The sequence below is a fragment of the Lolium perenne genome, chromosome 1 (assembly GCF_019359855.2).
Source record: "Lolium perenne isolate Kyuss_39 chromosome 1, Kyuss_2.0, whole genome shotgun sequence".
Lineage (NCBI taxonomy): Eukaryota > Viridiplantae > Streptophyta > Magnoliopsida > Poales > Poaceae > Lolium > Lolium perenne.
Window position 1 is genome coordinate 142,141,981 of NC_067244.2, and position 23,272 is coordinate 142,165,252.

Sequence of the window (23,272 nt, forward strand, 5' to 3'; positions counted from 1 at the left end):
TTTATCATGGCCACAAGACAATGCAAGCATATCATCATTAGATTTTTTCAAGCAACTTACACATGATATGCAAGGACTATCAACACAAGCATGTAAATCATTTCTAGTGCTAGATGTGTTTAAGTCCAAAGATGAAGCATTGCAATGAGATAGAGATGAAGAATCATCAATATTAAGCTCAATATCAACATCACAATTTTCATCACCACTCACCATATCATTACCTTGTGTCTTGCCACACATTGGTGAAGTGGAAGAAGATGAGACCTCATCACGGTCGGAAGTGGAAGCAATACAACCATCCTTAATAATATTGGACACATCATATTTATCTTGAATCTTTGTCCATAATTCATGAGCGCTCCAAAAAGGCAAGTATGGAAAAAGACCTACATCTCTCAAAGCATTCATAAGAACATAAGAAGCTTGAGAATTGAGATATAAATTTTTCTCATCCTCTAACGATAGATTTTGTGAATCCATAGGAGGAGAAAAACCTATATCTACAATTTTCTCCATATGAGGGTCAATGTCCCGAAAATGACTAAGCATGCAAATTTTCCAAACATCATAATTTGTGCCATCTAATATAAGAGTGCTATCGTGCACTAATCCTCTAGCCGACATCTTTACTCTCAAGGCGGTGAAGCCTAAGAATGAGAGACCTTGCTCTGATACCAATTGAAAGGACACGGATGTCGCATAGAGGGGGGGGGGGGTGAATAGGCGATTTAAAACTTTTACGAGATGGGCTTAACAAATGCGGAATAAAACTAGCGTTTACTTTGTCAAGCCCAAAGCCTATAAACTATGGTTCACCTATGTGCACCAACAACTTATTCTAAGCAATGGTTCACATATGTGTACCAACAACTTATGCTAAGCAAGACAAGCAACTTATGTGATAGCACGATATATATATAACTTCAAGCACGATGGCTATCACAAAGTAAAGTGCATAAGTAAAGAGCCCGGGTATAGGAATAACCGAAGTGACGCGGAGACAACGATGTAGCCCGAAGTTCACACTCTTGCGAGTGCTACTCTCCGTTGGAGCGGTGTGGAGGACAAGTCACTCCAAATGCACGAGGGCCACCGTATTCTCCTCGAGAATTCCCACCAAAAGGGATGTCCTCGATCCACTATGGGACCTTAGGAAGGTCACCGAACCCGCACAAAGCTTGGGGCTATCTCCACAACTTAATTGGAGGCTCCCAACAAATTGCCACAAAGGCCTTGCCCTTGAAGATTCTCCACAACTTAATTGGAGTCCCCAAGAACACCACAAAGATGCCACAAAGGCCTTGCCCTTGAAGATTCTCCACAACTTAATTGGAGTCCCCAAGAACACCACAAAGATGCCACAAAGGCCTTGCCCTTGAAGATTCTCCACAACTTAATTGGAGTCCCCAAGAACACCACTAAGATGCCACAAAGGCCTAGAATCCGTCTAGGGTTCCAAGAACCCAAGAGTAACCACCTTCTTGCTTTCACCTCCACGAATCACCGTGGAGAACTCAAACCGATGCACCAAATGCAATGGCAAGAACACCACAAAGATGCTCAAGTCCTTCTCTCTCAAATTCCAACAAAGCTACAAAAGCTATTGGGGGAATAAGAGAGGAAGAACAAATAAGAGGAGGAACACCAAATTTCTCCAAGATCTAGATCTAGTGGATTCCCCTCACAAAGAGAGGGATTTGATTGGTAGGAATGTAGATCTAGATCTCCTCTTCCTTTTCCCTCAAAAAGATTCAAGAAGCATAGGAGGAGTAGAGGGAAAGGGAAGCTCTCAAGGTCAACAATGGTGGAGAGCACAAAGGGGAAGAGGTAGCTACCCAAGGAGGAAGAAGGGGGGCTTAAATACCCCCTCCCATCGAAATATGACCGTTTGGGTCAGCTCAGGCCGGATTTTCCGGGCCGGATATTTGCAAAATATCCGGGCCCCGAAAAACGGCTAAGGACATGAGAAAACTGCTCTCAGGATGGGGGCCGGACATTTGGCCGGATATTTGCTCGGATTTGTCCAAAACCGGATTTTTCCGGGGGCGGATTATCCGCCCAAACTTGGGCCGGAATATCCGCCCCCTGAAAACCTAGCAAACATCAAACTGAAACGGGCATAACTTTAGCATCCGGACTCTGATTTTGATGATCTTGGGCTTGTTTTAAAGCTAGAAACAAGCTCTACAAGATCATGCAGGAAACCATCATAGTCCAACAAGGGAGGATAGAAACAAATGATGAAAGGTTTGACCTATCTAAAAAAGACATACCGGTAAAAACCTCCAATCTTGAAAATGCAACAAGTTGCCCGTGCAAAAACCATTCTTGATGAACTAGAGCTTGTCATGAGAATAAGCACAAGCTCTAAATCATCACATGGATAAGATCCAAATAATAACCAAGAAAGATGATGAACCAAACTCGAAAACGCAACAAGTGATCTATGCAAAATCCGTTTTCGATGAACTAGAGCTTGTCATGAGAATAACCACAAGCTCTAAAACATCACATGGATAAGGTCCAAATAACAACCAAGAAAGATGATGCAAGGATGCAAAGGTTTGAGCTCTCTCCGAACGATACGATCGAGTTACTCACTCGAGAGCCCTCTTGATAGTACGGCAACTAAACTATAAACCGGTCTCCAACTACACTATGAGACCGGTGAGAAAGAAACCCTATCAAGAGCAAACCTTATACTTGCGCATTCCACTTGAGCTTGATGACGACGATCTTGACCTCAACAAGATGGAACGCCTTTCTTGCTTGTGCTTGCTTGACGAAGTCTTGTGGATTGCTCCCCCATAATCCACCATGGGAGAGCTTCTTCTTCGGCGCATCTTCACATAACCATGACCACCATGTGGATTGCTCCCCCATAATCCACCATGGGAGAGCTTCTTCTTCGGCGCATCTTCACATATCCATGATCACCATATGGATGGCAAGACTCAAGCAGAGGATCTCTTCGAGATGGCTCATCTTGAACTTGCACTTCATTTCTCCATGGCAAGCTTCAAGCTTATGAACTCTTCGAGTTGGCTCATCTTGAACTTGCACTTCATTCTTCATTCTTCATCATGTTGATGTCTTGAAGTAACTTGAGGGCTCACTTCATCTTCATCTTCAAGACATACTTGACACTTGATATCCTTCATCAATTTCTTCTTATTGCAACCTTGAAGCCAACATATGGTTCAAGAATTGCCTATGGACAACTCCTACAAATATAACTCAATGCAAACATTAGTCCATAGGGATTGTCATTAATTACCAAAACCACACATGGGGGCTCCATGCACTTTCAATGAGGTCCTAACTCAAATCATTCCCTTTCTTTAAAATGTAAATTGTGGTTCCAACACAACAATGTTGTGATTTCTTTTTTGCGATGACATCACAATGTGATTCAAATGCGGTGTTGGAGTTCACCTATGTGATCTCTACCTAAGAAACCAACGATTGGTTCTCTAACATAAGAGGTCGTAACCTATGATTTCTTCTCTTGTTTTTACTATTCTTGTGTATTTCCTTTTTGACACCCAAAGGATAGTTAAGAACTTTCCTATGGTTTTAGTTGCCGTAGGAATCCATGATACCGGACATCACAATTCATGTGTTATCTCTACTAGGGTGTTCTATGGAAAATACATGGGCCATGTTGTAATTTACTTTTTTGTGAGGTCATTTCTATAAATCTACACCCACCGTTGTTTTAATGTATATTCCAGGTCTTTCGGGGCCTTCCACTCTTCAAAAAAGTTATCCATTAGACAATTTTCTTTTCCTCTAGGATAGTATAGCAAAATTTTCTACAGAAAGTTTCCTGACGCAACTGATCCTTCTGAGAGAATGGTTAATGGTAAAGTTTGGCATGTGATTTAAGGAGCTTTTCTGAAATTAAATCGTGGCTGGTAGCTGGGCCAAGGCAGAAATAATTTAGCCCATATTTAGTTTCCTACCGGGCTATAGTGTCGCGAATTTGCACGTAAATCCAGAGGAACACAAGAATCTTGAAGAAAAAAAAAGATAGTAAGCCAGAATCCGCAAAACGAAGGGGATTCGTTGTTCGTTCTATCCGGACGCGAACGGACTAGAGCGAACGCACCCAGAATCCACCGACTATGGCTCTGCCGACTGCTAAGGCGGCGCCGGCGATGCCTTTCGCTTCGCGGCCGCACGGCGGAGGGATCCTCCTCCGGCGACCGTCCTCGCCGCCCGTGCCTGCCGCGGCGCTGCGCCTCGGACCCCTCTTCTGGCCGTGGGAAAAGGTCTCGACACGCTAGCTCTCCTCTACATGTCGCATGCATGATGCAGTCATACCCATGCTGAGATCACACTAGGAAATCGCTTCTGACTGAGCACTCGTACTGAGTATCCCACACAGTACGGTTCTGAACTCAAGCTTAGTGTCCCGTTTGGAATGCGGCGATTTCGCATGGATTTCATAGCGAAGAGTTCAAATAGAGTAAAAATTGTGAAAATTTACCCCCGTGGTTTCGTTATAGGTGGCTAGACACTTAAACTATAGCGTCGTGAACTGTGAAGTGGCCGAGCAGGCCTTGGTTGCAGTTTTCTATACAGTTTCAGTCTTTCAGACTATCAGTACAACATTGAAGGCTTCGACAGTACTCTTTTTCTTTATCGCGCTGCTGATTTTCGGAATTCAGACAAGACATGAGCCGAGCTGAATGCACAGTACATATCGCCATGAAAGAACTTGGCGAGTAGATGGGACACAAGGACAAACTCCATGTTCTGTCTGAACTTGCCCACCTAGAATTTGTGACACACACCCCTATTGACGAAGCTCGAGCAGGAATGCGATTAGATTAGTGGTAGTAGTACCTTTGCAGTATCCCAGCTGCTACGGTTCAAACGGAAAATGTCAATCTTCTTCTGGTTTAGAGCTATTGTCGATATGCATTCTCATGCTGGCTTTCCTCTTTACCGAAGCCGTGCACGGCAACCCAAAAGTTCCATGTCGTGTGATCGCCGTTAGAGAACATGACGAAGTTTGCTGTTGCTACCGTTCCATCAGTCAACCACCATGCTTATTTTAACCCTAGGTGGGTGAAAAGCTACTGACGTAGTGTCTATAACAAAATTAGCTGATGGTATACGTCTAAAAAAACAGAGAGAAAGAGCTGGTTGGTGCATCAGACAACCGGCAAAATAAGGAGAGGATATTGACCCGAGCAAGTCATTTTCCTCTTCCACCAGTTCTTGATGGACCAGTGAAAGTTTGAAGTCTTCAACAAGCTAGTCCTGTTAAGCCAATTGTGTATCTTTGTATGCTCATATTCCAGTCTGAACTATAACATAACTCTACATATTCAGAGCTAGCATGGCAAGCTTTCAAGTTTCAACGCTTGTTCACTGAGATATGCTTAATGAAACATTAAAGTTTTACAACTGCAGGTGAAAATTGGCCCTCTTTCAGTATCCCCCATGGGTTTTGGAACATGGGCATGGGGCAACCAGCTACTCTGGGGCTACGAAGAAAGCATGGACAGTGAACTACAGGATTGTTTCAATCTGGCTCTGAAGAATGGCATAAACCTTTTCGACACCGCCGACTCATACGGAACCGGGAAGTTGAATGGCCAGAGTGAGAGGCTGCTCGGAAAATTTATCAGCGAAGGTGTGGAACTTTGGATAGCAGAATTCCTCAAAATGAATTAGTAACTGTCAGTTGGTGATCAGTCCTGCGGAGTAGCAGTATCAATTTTCTTAGCTGAAATTGCTTCCATTTGTGGCCTTATTTTTTTACAGGGCCGAACAGATCTCCAGATGATGTGGTCATCGCAACGAAGTTTGCCGCGTATCCATGGCGACTAACGTCGGGCCAGTTTGTCAACGCCTGCAAGTATTCCTCCAATCTGTGTGCTTAATGTACACAAGCCATTTTTTCCTTTCGTTCAGTGTACACCTCTTACTCCAATTCAATGGACTCGTGCAATAAACATATGTAGCTCAGTATGGAAATCATCTGATCAGTTACATTACCTCGGTCTTCTAATTGCCTTGTGGTTTTCCTCTTTTCAGGTCATCATTGGAAAGGTTGCAGATTGATCGTCTCGGCATAGGGCAGCTGCATTGGTCCACTGCTAACTACGCACCTCTACAGGAGCGCGTACTCTGGGACGGTCTAGTTGAAATGTATGACAAGGTCTCCGTTTTTTTTCAGACACATGATATCAAGCCTTCGATTTAAGTTTCTGAATTCCTCTTTGTGTAGTGCACACCTAGTCGTACGCGTGTTGTATAATTTGACAGGAAGGTGCAAGCCTTTTCAGGTTCAGCTGTGCTACATATCGTATCATTTCACTGAAGTTGTGTTTTCAGGGTCTTGTCCGGGCCGTAGGTGTGAGCAATTACGGGCCGAAGCAGCTCCTGAAGATCCACAGCTACCTAGAGTCCAGAGGTGTCCCTCTAAGCTCAGCTCAGGTACATGCAGAACATGGCTGGCTGTGCATGTTGGGCCGCTCAATTACACTTTTGATTCAGTGTAGTAGTTATTATGCCTGAAGATTGCTGTAAATGCAGGTGCAGTTCTCGCTCCTGAGCATGGGCGACGAGCAGATGGAGCTGAAAACGGTGTGTGATTCATTAGGTGTTCGTGTCATCGCTTATAGTCCGCTTGGGCTGGGCATGCTCACTGGGAAGTATGATGCCTCTAACCTTCCAAATGGGCCGAGGTAATGGTCAATGAGGCCGAGCAAATATGCTGTTTCCTTCTCTGAGCTTCTACGGCAGTTGGTGAGAGAGCATTTTTTTTTTTGGCTTTCCTCAACCCAGGTCTGTGTTGTTCCGGCAGATTCTTCCTGGGCTGGAATCTCTGCTGTCTTGCCTGGAGAGTATTGCAGACAGAAAGGGCAAAACCATGTCTCAAGTAAGTGTTTTCCTGAGTGCAAAACGACTATATTTTTTTGAGACTGAACAGTGGGTTTCCCCACAGCATAGTTTTATAAATTTCAAATGAAGTTACTTATACAAGTCTAAAGTGCTAGAGGTGAGCAACTAAAAGATATATAAGGCTTTAAGTCCACTAAAGCAAAGTTAGTGAAAACTGTTCACCCAATCTGCTATGCCAATATATGACTTTCGAGTAAATTCCATTTTTTACCCCTTATTTTGTCATTTGTGACAATAATTACCCCATTTAATAGAAATTTATCCAGTTTACCCCATTTAGCAAAACTTATGCCAATTCTTACCCCATTTAAACTTTTAAACAGTTTTGCTCGGTGAGTTCCAGTTGTCATAAATATATACCTTCCGACATCTCACCTGTTATTTTTTCCTAGATATATTTTATGTCCCTAGCGATTTCCGTTCCTAGTACTTGTTAAGCTTCATGCACTAGCCACTTGAACCAAAAGTCCGAACTGATGGAAAAGGCTAGGCAATCCACATATACACTTCACAACAGTACTCACCCGGCTCCGTTGCGTCACCGTCGCTCGCACAGGGACCTCGCGGCATATCTTTGAACCTGTCTCCCAGCGGTAGCTGGTGATTCAATAATCGGTCCTCTGTCACTTGGCTAAAACATGCGCAGAAGCTAGCCCATGTACTGCTGCTACGTGCTAACTAGTACTAAAAGAAGAACCGCAATTGTATAGAGGATAGAGTGTAATCAACTTATACTACTCCATGCTTGACAATTACTATAGCGTGCTCTAGCAAGATAGCAAACTAGTCAGCATTTAGCAGTGTCCAGACGACAAAAGACGATGGTGTTGTAGTTCACCCACGAGCTCGTCACACAAGAATAGTACATGAGTTCACATATTTCGTCAATAGATGGGAGAATACTGTTAATGTCATGGTGAGACCGCTGTCAACACAAGTGATGGCGAAGTCGCCTTCTAAGCAGAATACATGAGTCGACGTGTTTCAGAAATGGATGGCACAACCATGCTTAAGTTAAATGAGGTAAAAACTGGCACAGGTTTCGCTAAATGGGGTAAGAGTTGACACAAGTTTTGCTAAATGGGGTAAACCAGAAGAATTTCTACTAAATGAGGTAATTACTGTCACAAATGACATGCCTTGTGCTTAAGGAGAGCCATCTCATCCCTAAATCTGTTTCTGCATCTATACAAGCTGGGAGACACTCCCTTGAAGATGAAATCCTTGTGTGTTGTCCAGATTGCCCAGGCCACTAGCATGATGATCTCCATGAAAAATGGTTATGGTTGTTTTAAGACTGAGCATAGTGAAGTGGATATCTAGGTGAGCAGAAGCGGGAGCAGCCCAGTTGGGACATAAATATTGTCAGAACAGGTGATCCCTTGTCTCAAGGACTGAGTGACTGCACATGATGCAAGTGTAGTTATCCATGAAGAAACTTTTGCGCTGCAGCATTGCTCTGGTATTTAGCCTATTATGCAAAAGGAGCCAAAATAATACTTTGTGCTTCTGCTGACAACACCCCTTCCATATTCATTTCGAAGCTGGGAGAATCTCTTCATGCCCCAGTTGAGATTTATATGCCTTAGATACCTTGAAGGTGGATGTGCTGATGAACATTTCCCAAGAATCTGGAGCCTGCTCCACCTCTAAACTATTAACCAAAGTCTGTAGTTCATATAGCTCATCTAAAGCTTCATCAGATAAAGGCAAGTGAAAGAGTTGAGATAAATCTGTGGATGAAATAGCTGTGTGAACTGAAGCAACCTCATTTTGTGCAAAAGAGAATAAATGTGGCAGAGTTTTCTGTAAAGGAATTGAACTCCAATTATCCTTCCATGAAAGCAACGATTTTCCATCTCTGAAACTGCAGTGTGACAACCCTTTGATGAGATTTAAAGATTTTAAGCAGTCCCTCCACCAAAAGAAAATATCCCAAAATCTTGCAGGTGAAAGAGCAGCATTACTGTGATATAAATTTCCAAACCAGTTTCACCCAAGGGAAATCAACTCTATTGTAGAAGTTATGGAGATGCTTCATCAGTAGACATTCATTTTGGACTGATAAGTTGAGCACACCCAATCCTCCTTGATCCTTGGGTTTGCAAACTAGATCCCATGTTGCTAGAGGTGGATTTTTCTTATTGAGATCATTGTCCCTCCAAAGTCAGTGCCTTCGATACATATCACATTCATCTAAGACCCATTTATATAACTTGAGAGTACTCTAGTTTCCAGATTTTTTGTAAAGTTATTTCAGACCCAAATTCGAGTTTTCTTCGATTTAATAGAAAAATAGAAATAGAATTACTTTAAGATGATCAATCATCAGGTTAAGATGGATCTAAACCAACCCATTTTTCTATACACATCCAACATGCCGAAGGTTAAACACCTTATTAGAAACACAAGACATCCAATACGAAACGCTAGAAAAATGGCAGCATTTCAAGGATGCCCTCAGTGTCGAGGAACACGTGCTAGGGTGTATGTGCGGCTCATTCAGATCATGACTTCAAACAAATAAAATGGTAAGTCAAATTTCACTAAGTCCAACCACACGATTTTTTGTACATAGTAAATAAATGTAGAGTTCTTAAATCTGGGTTTAGCCGGTGTCCCCAGTTTTCTTTTTTATTTTCAGTTGTTGGCACTCTTGTAATTCTGGCTGGTTGATAGCTTCGTTAATTTAAAGCCAGGCTTAATTCGAGCCTTCCGTCTAAAAGAGCATACCAGAATATTGTTAGGCATACCTTCTGTGTGTCATAGTTTTACTTGCCGTAGCTGCTCACGAACTACGGCATGAGTGGGTCGTGTGCATGTAGTGGACGTGACTGAGGCAGTCATGCTCTTGCGGTCTTCCCGCGACAAAGCTTCGCCAGGGGCAGCTTCTAGTGCCGCACAATCAGTGGTCGTGTGGTGACGCGATTCTTGCAGATCGGAGCACTGGAAAGCGGTCCTCATCGTTTTGCTTAGACTGAATAAAAGGAGAGGAAAGGAAAAGGCCCAATGCTAGGGAAGACCAAAATGCTATTGTGTTCTAGTAGCATCTAAGGCTGGTCATAGTGGGGAGTAACTTAGACTAGTAACATATACTCCCTCCGACCCAGGGGATAGGGCGTATAAATTTTTTCTAAATTTTGTCAAGGGTTAAGGCGCGGCCTGTTGGGCTAAGTTATCTTCCCGATTCTACCCCACATCACGTACCCATTTCTCCTCGAAACCAGGCGATGCGGCTGCGTTTTTTCAACTTCCGCGAGAATTAATCGAGCATGCAGGGGCAGGCTCTATTACTGCCGTTAAGAAAGGGAATACTATTACTGCCTCATTACTGCCGTGCATGCAGGGGCAGGCGCTGTATGGCACTCTCATCGTCCTTGATTTCCCTCATTACTGCCGTGCATGCAGGGGCAAAAGGGGAAAGTACCTATTGTTTCTTCTCTCTCTAATCTCTCCTTAATAACCGCGCTGGAAAATATACGCCCTATCCCTTGGGTTGGAGGGAGTATCATGTTACTAGTCTAGGTTACTACCTTCATAGTGGGTAGTAACTTATATGTGGTGTCATGCATTGTATCATTTATTATGTTGTAGACTCATCTTGCCTTGAGGTGTGTGATGTTATGGTAACATAGCTAGTTACCACCTCACTCTCTTTCTTCATTTATTAGCATACCATGTCACCAAAATGTCTTGAGATATGTGATGTTACTAGCTATGTTACTCCCACTATGAGCAGTCTAAGTGTTCGCATTGAGTTTTATCTGAGAGGCACGTTCAAGCTCTGGCGTCCCTGTCCAGTTAATGCGCGCCACCACCGGGGACACGGAGACCGACAACAAGCTCGTCCTCTAGGAGTGCATTGTGAGAGAGTCTGGTTGTGATGTTGCTGTCTACTAGATGCTAACGTCGACGACCTGCACCGAGTAGTCGTTGATTTTTTTTCCAAGCAATCCCCCACCGGGATCGAATTTTCATTATCATGAGATAACGAAAAAACAACGTCAGAGTTCGTGTCAGGTTTAATATTTACATATCGAAGAGCAACGCCCTAGGGCAAGAACCAACTAAAGAAGTTTTTCACCTGACCATCTAAAAAGCACCAACGCAAATTCACGGACAAAAGCAGGAACGTAAACAACACATAGAGAGCAACTCTCTGGGATCAAAAGCACCACAACTTCAGGGTTTTTCTCGCAGCATCATAGAGAGAACGGAGAAGCCACTTTTTTCTTCAGGATTGCATGTTATCATCATCACCGGCGTTTTCTTGAGCATCAGTTTCCATCGCGTCATCACCTTGTTCGATCAGCAACTGAGGATTGGCCACCACTGCATTTCCGGCACCATTCCCCCCTCCAGAGCCAAGGGCCAGATTGATAAGAACCGCAACTCCTTGCTGAAGTTGTGCAGCCTCCGCGTCGGAGTGAGTACCTGCCCAATATTTCATAAAGGAAGTTGCAAGAAAAATCAGATCAACAGGATTTCTCAGAATTTTCTTCTCAAAGCATGAACTGTTACGCATTTTCCAAATCGCCCAGCAGATGGCTGCCATGTCGGCGATCTGGACGTTGCGGCTCGCATGGGAGAATTGTGGCATCCACCAAAAGAACTGTGCAAAGGACCCAGGACGGGTGGGGGCACCCACAACCATCCCAACCAGGCTCCAAACATACTGAGCTGCAGGGCAAGAGAAAAACAGGTGCAGAATAGATTCATGTGTGGAGCAAAATTGGCAAAGAGGGTCACCAGTCCATTTTCTTTTCAGCAAATTATCTTTAGTGGCTATTGCATTATGCCAAATCAACTAGAGCCAGATTTTGATCTTTAAGGGGATTTTGCTTTTCCACAAATGCTTGAAGGATCTATCAATCCCATTTCTGCACATCTGTTTGTACATACTTTTTACAGTGAATTGTGAATTGTCTGTTCTTTGTCTATTTCCACTTTGGTTTATCTAAACCATCAGAAATACTTCTCTGATTCAAAATATCCACCAAGCCACACCACTGTATCTGTAAGTCTACAGATAGCCATCTCCTGAAAGAGAGTCTCCAACCGTTGTGAGCAGCATCAGCCACAGAGATGGTTTGTTCATTGCAGATATCATAGATTTCTGGAAACTTGTCCATCAGGGGTGTGTGACCACACCAAGCATCTCTCCAAAAGCTAGTTCTACAACCATTCCCCACTGCCATCCTCCTACCACACAAATATATGTCTCTAACATGTAGCATATCAGACCACAGGGGAGAGTCACTGCTCCTATGCCTGGCCCACTGAATCTCTGCTTCCCCCAGATATTTTGTTCTCATGAAATGCTGCCAAGGTCCCTCCTCATTTTCCAATTTCCACCACCACTTGCACATCAAGCTTATACTGAATTTGTGCAAATCCTTGACCCCCAAGCCTCCTTTGCATTTAGGTTTACAAATCCATCTCCACTTGACAAAGTGATATTTTCTCTTATTTGCATCACTAGCCCAGAAGAAAGCTCGGATAGGTTTTGTGATAGCTTCAATAGTTGTCTTATGTAGCAGCCTCATGGACATTTGATACACATCACTGTTGGATAGACAGGAATCTATCTTGACTAATCTGCCCCCAATGGACATAGCTCCACCCATCCATCCACCCATACTCTTCTTCACTTTCTCCCCAAGGAAGTGCATCTCTGCTACTGATAGCCTTCTGGCACACACAGGAGTACCTAGATAGTGAATAGGCCAAGTCCCTTTTTGACAGTTAATAACTCCACATAATCATTCAATTTTTCTCTGCATCCTCCAGCACCAACATTGTCTCACTCTTCTCAAAATTAATCTTCAGTCCAGACATTGTTTCAAATATATACAGAAGTAACTTCAGGTTCCTTGCTCTCTCCATATCATCTTGCAGAAATAGAATTGTATCATCTGCATATTGTAGAATAGCCACACCATGATCCACCAAGTTATCAGCCAAGCCTTTAATTAAACCATTCCTTTGAGCAGATACAATCATCTTGGATAAGCTATTGGCAACCATGTTAAACAGGAAGGGAGCAAAGGGATCCCCCTGTCTAACACCCTTGAAACTACCAAAGTATCGGCCCACTGCCATTTATTGCCGAAACCCTTCTGTCTGCAGCAATCTATCAAGAAATTCCAATTAACTTTGTCATATGCTTTCTCAAAATCAATTTTTAGCACCACACCTTGTTTCTTTTTACATCTGGATTTTCTCAACACTTCTTGCAAAAGCATCACACCATCAGCAATAAACCTCCCTTTTATAAATGCATTCTGACATGGATGTATCAGCTTGCTCATGACAGGTTCCACCCTTATGGCCATAGTTTTTGTGAAGATTTTGAACAAAACTTGCAACATGCATATGGGTCTATATTTCTGAATAATCTCAGCATCATCACTTTTTGGGATAAGTGTAATAATACCATAGTTAATTCTCTCCGGATTGATTTGGTGGCTGTGAAAATCATTAAACATTTTCATTATATCAGATTTCATAACACACCAGCAATGTTGGTAAAACTCAATGTGAATACCATCAGGTCCTGCAGCTTTGTTTTTCTCCATCTGATTAACTGCATGGTGAATTTCTTCTTCTGTAAAAGGAGCATTCAATATGTTTCTACCAGCTTCATCCAATTTCTCATTCTCATCCCAGATACTATCATTCAGTCTCACTCCAGAGTCAACTACTGGACCAAAGAGCTGCTTGTAGAAATCTGTAGCATGTTCCATCAGAGCAGGTGTCCCCTGTATAGTATTCTCTCCATCTTCCAGAGAGAACATTGTTCTCTTTCTCTTCCTTCCATTAGCAACTCTACGGAAAAAAACTAGTGTTATTATCTCCCTGCAACAACCATTTTTCCCTGGATCTTTGTTGCTAGAAGGCTTCCTCTTTTTCTAGTAACATCAAAAGTTTTGAGATTTTCTACAGGCTCGTGCACTAGAAATGCAACCTTTTTCCTCCAAATCTTCCAACATATCTAGTTCCATATGTAGCTCTTGTTTTTTCTTCTTGTCTCCCTCTAATATTTGCTGCCCAACCTTTCAAGCAATTTTTTACCTTTTTCAATTTGATTTGCACAACTTCAAGAGAATTTTTTGCATATACAGGTTGTCTCCAAATTCTTTCCACTTTATCTAAGAAATCATCCTCTTTGAGCCAACTTTTCTCAAACTTGAAATTCATGCTCTTCTGTTCTCTATTTTCCAGGATGATAGGGTTATGATCAGACACATCTCTGGAAACCTTATGCACAGTGACCTGAGGAAACAAACTTTCCCAATCATTGGTCATCAGATATCTGTCCAACTTTTCTGGACTAGGGTTTGCTTGATTGTTTGACCAGGTGAATTGACCACCAGGCATCTCAATTTATTCGAGTTCATATGTGTTAATAATTGCATTGTATAAATCAGACCACTTGTTCCTCCTCATAACCTTATTTTTATCAGAGGGGAATCTCAAGATATTAAAATCACCACCTATCAACATAGGTACTCTCTGATTGCAACAAATATCTCCTAGCTCTACTAGGAATTCTTCCTTATCATCTTCCTGTGCAGCACCATACACCAGTACTTGTTTCCACTTCCTCTGAATTTTCAGATCCTGTAGAGTCACAATGATATAAAATCTCCCCATCACAGTATCAAGAATATCAAATCTGGAATTCCTGAAGCCACCCAGAATTCCACCAGATCTCCCTATAGAGGGAATCCATTTCCAAGAGAATTGATTCCCAGGATCAATTCTCCTGAAAAAGGAGGAAGAATAATTTTTCTTGATAGTTTCCTGCAACCCAATGAAGTCAAGCTGTTGTTCTCTGACAAAATCTGATAGAAAAATGTGCATGTCTTTCTTCCCCACTCCTCTACAGTTCAAGCTGGCACCTATCATAGATATTTTGGGTTTTTTCTCCTAATCCTGGATCCAGTCACAATACCACACAGGGTGATCATTGTTGACTTTCTCCTGGGCAGCACCAAATCCAGATTGTGCTCCCATATCCTTCTTCCTATGTCTGTTTTTCTCCAAGGATCTTTGAATCTTACAAGCAAATTTCATTTTCTTCTTAGTTTTCCTTCAAAGGAAAGGAGTAAAACCTTCATCATCCATATCTTCTTCACCAAATCCCAGAAACAAAGTTTGTGCACCAGCAGTATCTTTTTCTTTCACTTCAACATTTACATTCTTATTTATTTAATCAGCCAAGTTATGTCTAGCTACTCCCAAAGCTTTTATATTATTTATTTTTTCCAAATCAAAGGAATCAAGAGCAACACCCATTTCTAAAACTCTAGCACAAATATCAACATCATCTAAGGCAACAAAAGAATTCACTGAGTTAAGATTGGTACCTGGGATAGATCCTACTTGGGTATGATGTCTTACTCCATCATCAACCCTGCCAACTGTGGTGGGCTGGCCTGCTATTCTTGAGCTCATCCTGGTGGCAAGGTCCTCTTGTTCATTTGATCTCTCCCTCCTGTCCAGCATTCTTGTATTCATCACTAGATTCTCCTCTTGAGTCAAGCTCTCCTGCATATCATCCTGTAGATTTTACCCATCAGGCTGAGAGCCATCAACTGGGATGACCACAGCTGTTCTTTCATGTTCAAGCGAGGGAACAGCCAGTCCCATGACAACCCCCTGGATGAACTCCCCTTCTTCTTCTTCACCATGCTCACTGCCTTCCTCTTCACTACTTCCATAGTCCACCATGTCCATGTTATCATTATCTCCACCCTGCTGCCCTGGCACAGGCACTTCCTGCTCTTCAATAATTGGGTCCATTATCTTCTGATATTTCTTCTGGTGCATGAATCCTTTGTCACTTCCATTTTTTGTCAGAGTACCAAGGAACTTTTTGAAGGATTCATTGTTGTCCATGACAGGTACATCAAACTGCCAACAGGCACCTCCTGAATAAGTGCAGTAACAACATCCCTAATAGCTTCCTATAGAGGCAAACTGTCTGTTTGATTTGATGTCCTTTCAGTAGCAGCAGAGGATGATTCAGAGTTACCTCCAACAACAGGAGATGTGTGCCCCATAGCTCTATGAACCTGTGTTGCAAAGGATTCAGACAGCTCATCAGAAAGACTTGTGGCACTGACTACAACATCTTTCCCCTTCCCATTCCCTGTGTTACTATCTCTCTGCTGGTTTACCTGGGAGCCTCCTCCACCTGTGTTACTGACATTTACATTCCCATTATTATTACCTGTTGGATTCCTTTCCTCCTCTCTCCCAGTTCTCTGCCTTTTTGGCGAATTCTGTTGTGCACCTCCATCAGTGTTTTCCACCGCTGCAGCATAATAGTTGGCAGGTGTGGAAGAGGGATCAATGACTTCTCTGGTAAACTAAAATTCATAAAACCCCTTCTTGATGGTGCCAATTCTTGAGCTGGGGACCAATGCAGGGTCCTGACAACCAATTTTCACTCTAACATAAGCAAAGTTTCCGAGAAAATTCATATCAAGGGCCAAAGGCACTCCAGCCATGCTTGCAACATAATATACTGTGGATTTGTTTCTGTATTTCATAGGAATACCTTTAACTCTGAACCAGGCTTCCTCCATGACAGCAAAAGGCTCAATATCACCAGCCCATTTTTCAATCTTGATAATGGCGTCAGGAACAATTTTCATAAAGAATTTTCCAAAGTGGGAGAGCTCTTCAATACATTTAGCATTGGAAAATCTAGTAACGAACTAGTTCTCTACAACCACCTTGACATAGAATCGCCACTTATAACCCATGGTATCTGACTAGACTTAGAACTCATGTTCCATATCTCTGAATGTAACATCACCACGAACTACTGTTATCTGTGCATAATTCAGTAATTCTAAAGATTTTACTTCAGCCTCAACAACAGGAATCAAATAAAAGCCTTGTCCAAAGTCAGGACTCTTATAGTATGGTGCACGATACTCCCATGGATCCCTCTCCTGACAGATACTAATATGATGGTTTTTGCCATAGTTTAGACATCCAAGAAAATTTTCATTCCTACCATTCTGAAAGGGTAAGTGCTCAATGAAACCTCTCTACTAGCTACAGCAGCCGATGGAGGTACAGAGGACCCCATCGGAGTCGTGCTGATCAATGGGACAATGGAAGATGTATTGGCTGATCTTCCTGCATTCGACTCAAGCGGATCTGGATTTCTACCAGGGTTCACAGAGCTTACCACGGTAGGTTGATGTGGAAGAGTTGATGAGGGAGCGGTGGCGAAGGAGTTCGCGGAACAATAATCACGTGCTCCGGCCATCTCTTGCCTATGAGCCCATCGGTCGCGGTTGCTTGTCGCCGCCATGTCCTCCTTCCTTTGGCGCTCTGCCAAGGCTCGCTCTCTCGCCGTCTTCTCCATGATGCGGACGGTTTCCGCCCTACGGTGGTCTTCCTCCATCCTCCTCTCCTCGCTGCGATGGCGCTCTTCTGAGCGGCGCCTCATCTCCACCTCACGCCTCCTCTCTTCCTCCTTGCGGCGATCATCCTCCCTTCTTCTATCTTCATCCCAGCGTCGTTCTTCCTCCCACCTTCTTTCGTCTTCACGCCTCTCCTCGGCCGATCTGAACCGGGGGTTGTATGGTGGCCTCTGATATCCACCTCTCATCGGAGATCTGCACGGTGGTGAACGGCGGGGAGGACACCGATCCATCGCACCGACCACTTGTGCGAAGGATCTCCTATCACCAGATCTCACCCCTTGCCAGATCCTTGGAGGACATAAGGTTACCTTCATCACCAATGCCAACTAGATATAGTTCGTCTTCGTGAGCATCGGCAGACGACCGTGCTGCCAATGGACTCCCTCACTACGCGCTCGTGGACGATGAGCTCGTTCCGTCTCTAGTTCGCCGACGGCTTTGTGACGGTACCCATGTAATTGGTGGCATGCGTGGATCAGATCGAGATCATGGAGGCATCATCGGTCATCGCCACAAGAACTTGAACATGGCTCCTCCTCTGATACCATATGTCAGGGCCTACGACGAGAAACTCAGCATGAAAAATAGGAACACAGCACGAAGAGGATTGTCTTTTTGAGCTGAACATAAGACGATTATGTTGCTTCGAGTTGTAGGAACATCAATTAAACGGGTCGTATAGCCCACCAAGTACGCAATGCGCTTGTGGCATTTCTCAATGGCGCCGAATGAATGACCCCAAAAAAAATCCTAAACGATGGGTGTTCTGTTACAGCAAGTAGGTTTTTTTTGGTACACTGTAAATGCAGAGTTCTTGCAATCTGGCTTGAACTTATCAGAGCATATATGGCCAGATAAGAACGCACGAGTCTGAACTTTTCAGACCACGTGTTGTTGCCACAGATATATAGTAAGGCTGACACTGATCTGAACGCAGGTGGCCATAAACTGGTGCATTTGCAAAGGCGCAATTCCGATACCCGGGGTGAAGACAGTCAGGCACGTGGAAGACAACCTGGGCGCACTAGGCTGGAGGCTGAGCGCCGACGAGATCTCAGAGCTGGAAGCCGCGGCGATGGATTGCCCAAAGAAGATGGTCCAGAACATATTCCAAACTGCATGAGCAAACTACAGCTAGCAAGAAAGGCAGCAACCTGAAACGAGAGCAGAGAGATACACTTTCGATCTCTTCGCTGCCTAGTTCAGAGGTTCAGAGTTCAGACACACGGCGCTGTAAACCCTGACAAGATGTCTAGCTCCTTGAGGTGTATGTTTGTTGAAACAAAATATTATGGTGTTTGTAACTTGGTATCGGCACTTCGGCTTATGGCGGAATGTAAGCATGCTACTAAGAGAGAAGTCTGGATGCATGGAATTGACAAATCATTATTCGGCGGAAAATCACTCCAATTTATTCCAGTAAGAGGTCGCAGTACGTTGCACAAATTAAGACTAGTTAAGCAAGCATGCAGCTTAACAACACCGGCATCCATCTGAGCAGATTCAGATGTGCGCTTCAAACACTATTGGTATATACACCATGATCGAGCTAGCAATTCATTCAGCGGTCGGTTCAGTCTCGTCGGACCGTCAGCCGGCCTTGCAGTACTTGGCGGCGCCTGCGGCTCCGGTCTCCTGCTGCATGAGCGCGAGGGCGCGCTCGAACTGCGCCCAGCGCTGCTCGAGTGTACCATTGTACCCGACGGACATGCGGATGAGGCCCGGCGATATCCCGGCGCGGGCGCGGTCCTCGGGGTCCATCTCGCTGCTGGTGCTGGACCCTGAGCAGGACATGAGCGTCTCGTAGTAGCCGAGGCTGACGGCCATGAGGCCGAACTGGGTGGTGTTCTGGAGGTGGTGCATGAGCCGCCCGGCACGCTCCTCGGTGCCCATGTCCAGGCAGAGCATCCCGCCGGCGCCGTACCCGGGGTTGCCCAGGTCGCGCAGCCGCGCGTGGTGCGGGTGGTCGGGGAGGCCCGGGTAGGTGACGCGGAGCCCCAGGCGGCGCATCCCGGCCGCGAACTCCGCCGCGCGGCGCGAGTGCTCCTGCATCCGGAGCGGCAGGTGCGGGAGGCGCGCGGCGAGCTCGGCAGCCACCTTGGCGTTCATGGTCGGGCCGAGAAGCATCAGCGCCCCGTCCTGCAGGTCCATCATCGAGTTCACCAGGCTCGCCGGCCCGCAGATCGCCCCTGAAACCGGACCATGTTAGTTGCAGGTTTTCACACAGGTTGATGATGATCAGTTAGTTGCATGCATCCACAGTGTGCGCCCGACGCATGACATGCCAGGACAATCGGTGCACCGATCACAGGGCTTGACGACTATTGCTGCCGAGATAAGACCGCCAGCACGGTGGCCCGGTGGCGCCATGATCGACCAGATGGCGCGGAAACGTGAAAGGAACCAAAAAGGACTAGACTAGACGACGAATGCTCCCGTGGCTCCATGGACCATGGAGTGATGGAGAGAGTCGATCGCGCCGGACCGTCGAGACGATCGGCGGAGGGAGACATGCGACACATGGATGGTACTGCGTGCACGGCCAAAACGGGTAGATGGGTCACCATCGCCGTCACGGACTAGCTATAGCTACTCAAAGCTTAGCTGATGTCCTCGCTGACTCAGCAGCTTGTCCTCTTGGCCTTTTGGGGCGTCGATCGTGTTTATCTCTGCACGGAAATGGGGTGGGGACGAGCGTGGCAAGGACGCGATGGTGAGGGGTCGGCGTCGTACGCGTGGTTGGACCGTTGGAGAGGTCTGGTAGTAGGCGAGGTGAAGGAGATACCAGGCACGTAAATATCTGAATTCTGCTAAATTTGAACTGAAACTACGACCAGTATGTATTGTGGATTCGGAAGGAGTGCTATCTTTCACCGGAAGAATCCTGATTGTAATATGTTAACGATGGTTTATGCTAGTTCTAAGCTGAATGAATCGCCCCATGATTTGTGCTCTTATGTGAGTTGCATGTGGATTGTAACAAAGATCTCTCTCGTTGCAACTGATAGTTTATAATCGTATCCTTTTTTTACTATTTAAATCACGTCTTGGTATAATTGTTTATATTTTTTAAAATATTTGGTTAAATTTTATAAAGTGTAGCTTTGGCTAAACCTAGAAGGCAAATTAAATAAAAATGCAGGGTGTAACACTATTATATGCTGAATTCTGAAGTAATTACAAATTAAGAATGTCTGAGTTGGTCATATGTCATAATCCTTATTGCGCTGGGTACGATTTTATTACTTGCTATTCCATCCTTTTTTTAATGATAATTTTGCTATTCCATTCTATTGGTGGCCGTTGAATCTCGATACCATCTCTGGAATCTACTTCCCACACGTCTATGCTGGACATATAAAAAGACCATATATTCCCTTCCTTCCACAGAAGTTATCCGAGATTATATCAAAATTTGGACGCATCAAGACACTAAATAGAATAAGATACATCCAAATTTTAACAAATTTTCAACATGTTTCATAGGGCGAAGGGAATGTGTCAAATCGATTATAGGCCCCCAACTTACCCCTAGTGTTACCTGAGGTCTAAAAGCTCCGATATCATATTTATTGAATTGATACACTAACCAGCTATTTGGAAAACTATTTCAAAAATTGAAACCGGTGGAAAGAACTGGCTATTTTAACAGTGATGTCCTTTTCCATCCATCCCCATGTATCGGGACAATGCATGTGAGCCCTGCTACTTTCAGCCCCAGCATGGTTGGAACGTGACATGCGACAAAAAAAAAATGTGACGCATGTACCATCTGTTTGCACATAATTAAGGTCTACCTACACTCCTGTAGCGTTTTCTTTTCTAGCGGAAAAAAGTTTTGAGGACGTGTGTGCGTGTGTAGTTCAGTATGTGGCACGCTACTGAAGCGTCCAGAGAACGTTTAATTTCAGTGATACTTCCAAGCAACAGCTGCTACGCACACTCTAGCTCGTCGTCGCATGCATGCATGGAACACGTAGCAAGGCATGGCTTGAGGCAGCGCGCGTGAGGGAGAATAGATGATGGTCATGGATCCTTACCGGCGATGATGTCGGCGCCGCCGCTGATGAACTTGGAGACGCTGTGGACGACGACGTCGGCGCCGAGGCGCGCGGGCGAGACGACGACGGGGGTGAAGGTGTTGTCCACCACCAGCTTGGCCCCGGCCTCGTGCGCCACCCGCGCCAGCATGGGGATGTCGGCCACGGCCAGCGTCGGGTTGGACATGGTCTCCACGTACACCACCTTGGTCACCCCTGGCCGCACCGCCGCGCGCACGGCGGCCTCGTCGTCGGCGTCCACGAACGTGGCGCTCACCCCCGACGTGCGCGGCAGGAACCGGGACAGCAGCGCGTGGGTGCCGCCGTACAGGCACCGCGACGCCACCACGTGCCCGCCGGCGCCCACCAGCTGCATCAGCACGGAGGAGATGGCCGACATCCCGGACGCCGTGCAGTAGGCCGCCTCGGTGCCCTCCAGCGCCGCCATCTGCCGCCCCAGCGCCAGCACCGTCGGGTTGAAGTGGCGGCTGTAGATGTACAGGTCCCCGCGCTCCGGGCCCAGCTCCCCCGCGAAGAGCCGCCGCATGGTGTCCGGCTCCATCACCGTGAACGTCGCCGACGCCTCGATGGACATGTTCACGCCGCCGTGCTCGCCGAACTCGTGCCGCGCCGCGGCCAGCGCCGCCGCCGGGTCGGACTCGCGGCGGCGCGCCTTCACCGCCGGCTTCTCGTCGGTGCTGCCGTTATTGTCCTCGTCGCCGAACGGCGGCGGAGGGCGCTTCAGGAGGGTGAGGGGCTCCGCGGCGGCGAGGACGTGAGCCATTGCGATCTGGAAGCGGATGTTAATTTGCTGAGAGCGCGAGATCGATGTATGCGAGAGCGGTGTGGAGGAACCGAGCAGAGGACGGTGCCAATTTATAGCCGATTAAACCGTGGGGGAGTTGGTACTCCGTAGATGTTTTTTTCTTGCAACGTGGTTAACTGTGAACCGTACGCGTGGACAAACGGACAGCGGATGGGAAGGGGCAATGTACCGGGCCCCATTTTACGGCTAGGGGGAAAAGGACAGAACAGGACTCTTCCCAAGTTCGAGGGTTTCACACTTCGCAATACTCTACGTTTTAATAACGCCAATAAAGGCTCATGCCAAGTGTAACGTTGAACATGTTATTGCTACCCGTCGTCAGGGTTAACAGCATGCATGCAGGCCAGGCTAACTTAACCGGCAGGCCATGGTGAATGTGAACGTAAAACAAACCAGGTCCAACGCACTCGTACGTGCTCGCGGTGACAAGAGACACCGTCTAAGTTCAATGAACCAAAACTCTAGGCCTCCTCCTTGGGCGACCGCTACTAGTAGCAGTCAAAATTGGCCGCCATGCATGCTAACTTTGGAACATCAAGCGATCGTTCGAAATCCCCATGAATATGGCCGTGAATCTTCCCAGTTATGGCAGGAAAAGCGAGAATCCGAAGCCAACCTGAATTAGGGTGCTGTGTCTATCCGAGTATGTTGGACTGACCACTTTGTGGATGGATGCATGTGTGCTCCATCACTGCTGACAAGTGTTTGACAAAACCTAGCTTATCTGGCTCATGGGCCAGGAAGGCAAAATCGTGTTCAACTTCTCCTTCCAAATGTATCGGCCTGTGATCGTAACCGCAAGTCTTTTTCAGCTCCTTTGAACAGCGAACTCGATTATGACCACAAAATTTGCAAATTCAAGCCTATTATTACACCATAGTTTCAAAACAAGTGTCATAATTTTGTGTAGACATAGACGTATCTTAACACATTTTAATGTGTAGATATATAGGTACACATATGTTAGAATGAAGGAAGTATGTATTTAGGATTAACGACCGATTATATAAGTCATCATATTTTATTTTACT

The 23,272-nt window shown here is 45.4% G+C and overlaps 2 protein-coding genes across 3 annotated transcripts; one reads left to right on the top strand and one right to left on the bottom strand.

Moving 5' to 3' along the window:
* Nucleotides 1-4,050: 4,050 nt before the first annotated feature.
* LOC127306374 (pyridoxal reductase, chloroplastic) lies at nucleotides 4,051-18,794 on the top strand. Of its 2 annotated transcripts, none has more exons than XM_051337004.2 (8): nucleotides 4,051-4,277; nucleotides 5,428-5,650; nucleotides 5,782-5,875; nucleotides 6,055-6,178; nucleotides 6,355-6,456; nucleotides 6,556-6,707; nucleotides 6,827-6,901; nucleotides 18,313-18,454. In XM_051337004.2, exons 1-8 carry the CDS (start codon nucleotides 4,131-4,133, stop codon nucleotides 18,320-18,322), a joined length of 927 nt encoding a protein of 308 aa, XP_051192964.1. In that variant the 5' UTR covers nucleotides 4,051-4,130; the 3' UTR covers nucleotides 18,323-18,454. The 2 variants fall into 2 exon arrangements, with proteins under 2 accessions (XP_051192964.1, XP_051192955.1); XM_051336995.1 differs by having other exon boundaries at nucleotides 4,052-4,277; nucleotides 6,808-6,901; nucleotides 18,313-18,794.
* Nucleotides 18,742-22,278, bottom strand: LOC127306364 (methionine gamma-lyase). The gene is made up of 2 exons (XM_051336983.2): nucleotides 21,416-22,278; nucleotides 18,742-19,564 (listed from the first exon to the last, which is right to left on the bottom strand). The coding sequence occupies exons 1-2, from the start codon at nucleotides 22,197-22,199 to the stop codon at nucleotides 18,966-18,968; spliced, it is 1,383 nt and encodes a 460-aa protein (XP_051192943.1). The 5' UTR covers nucleotides 22,200-22,278; the 3' UTR covers nucleotides 18,742-18,965.
* Between the last annotated feature and the right edge of the window lie 994 nt (nucleotides 22,279-23,272).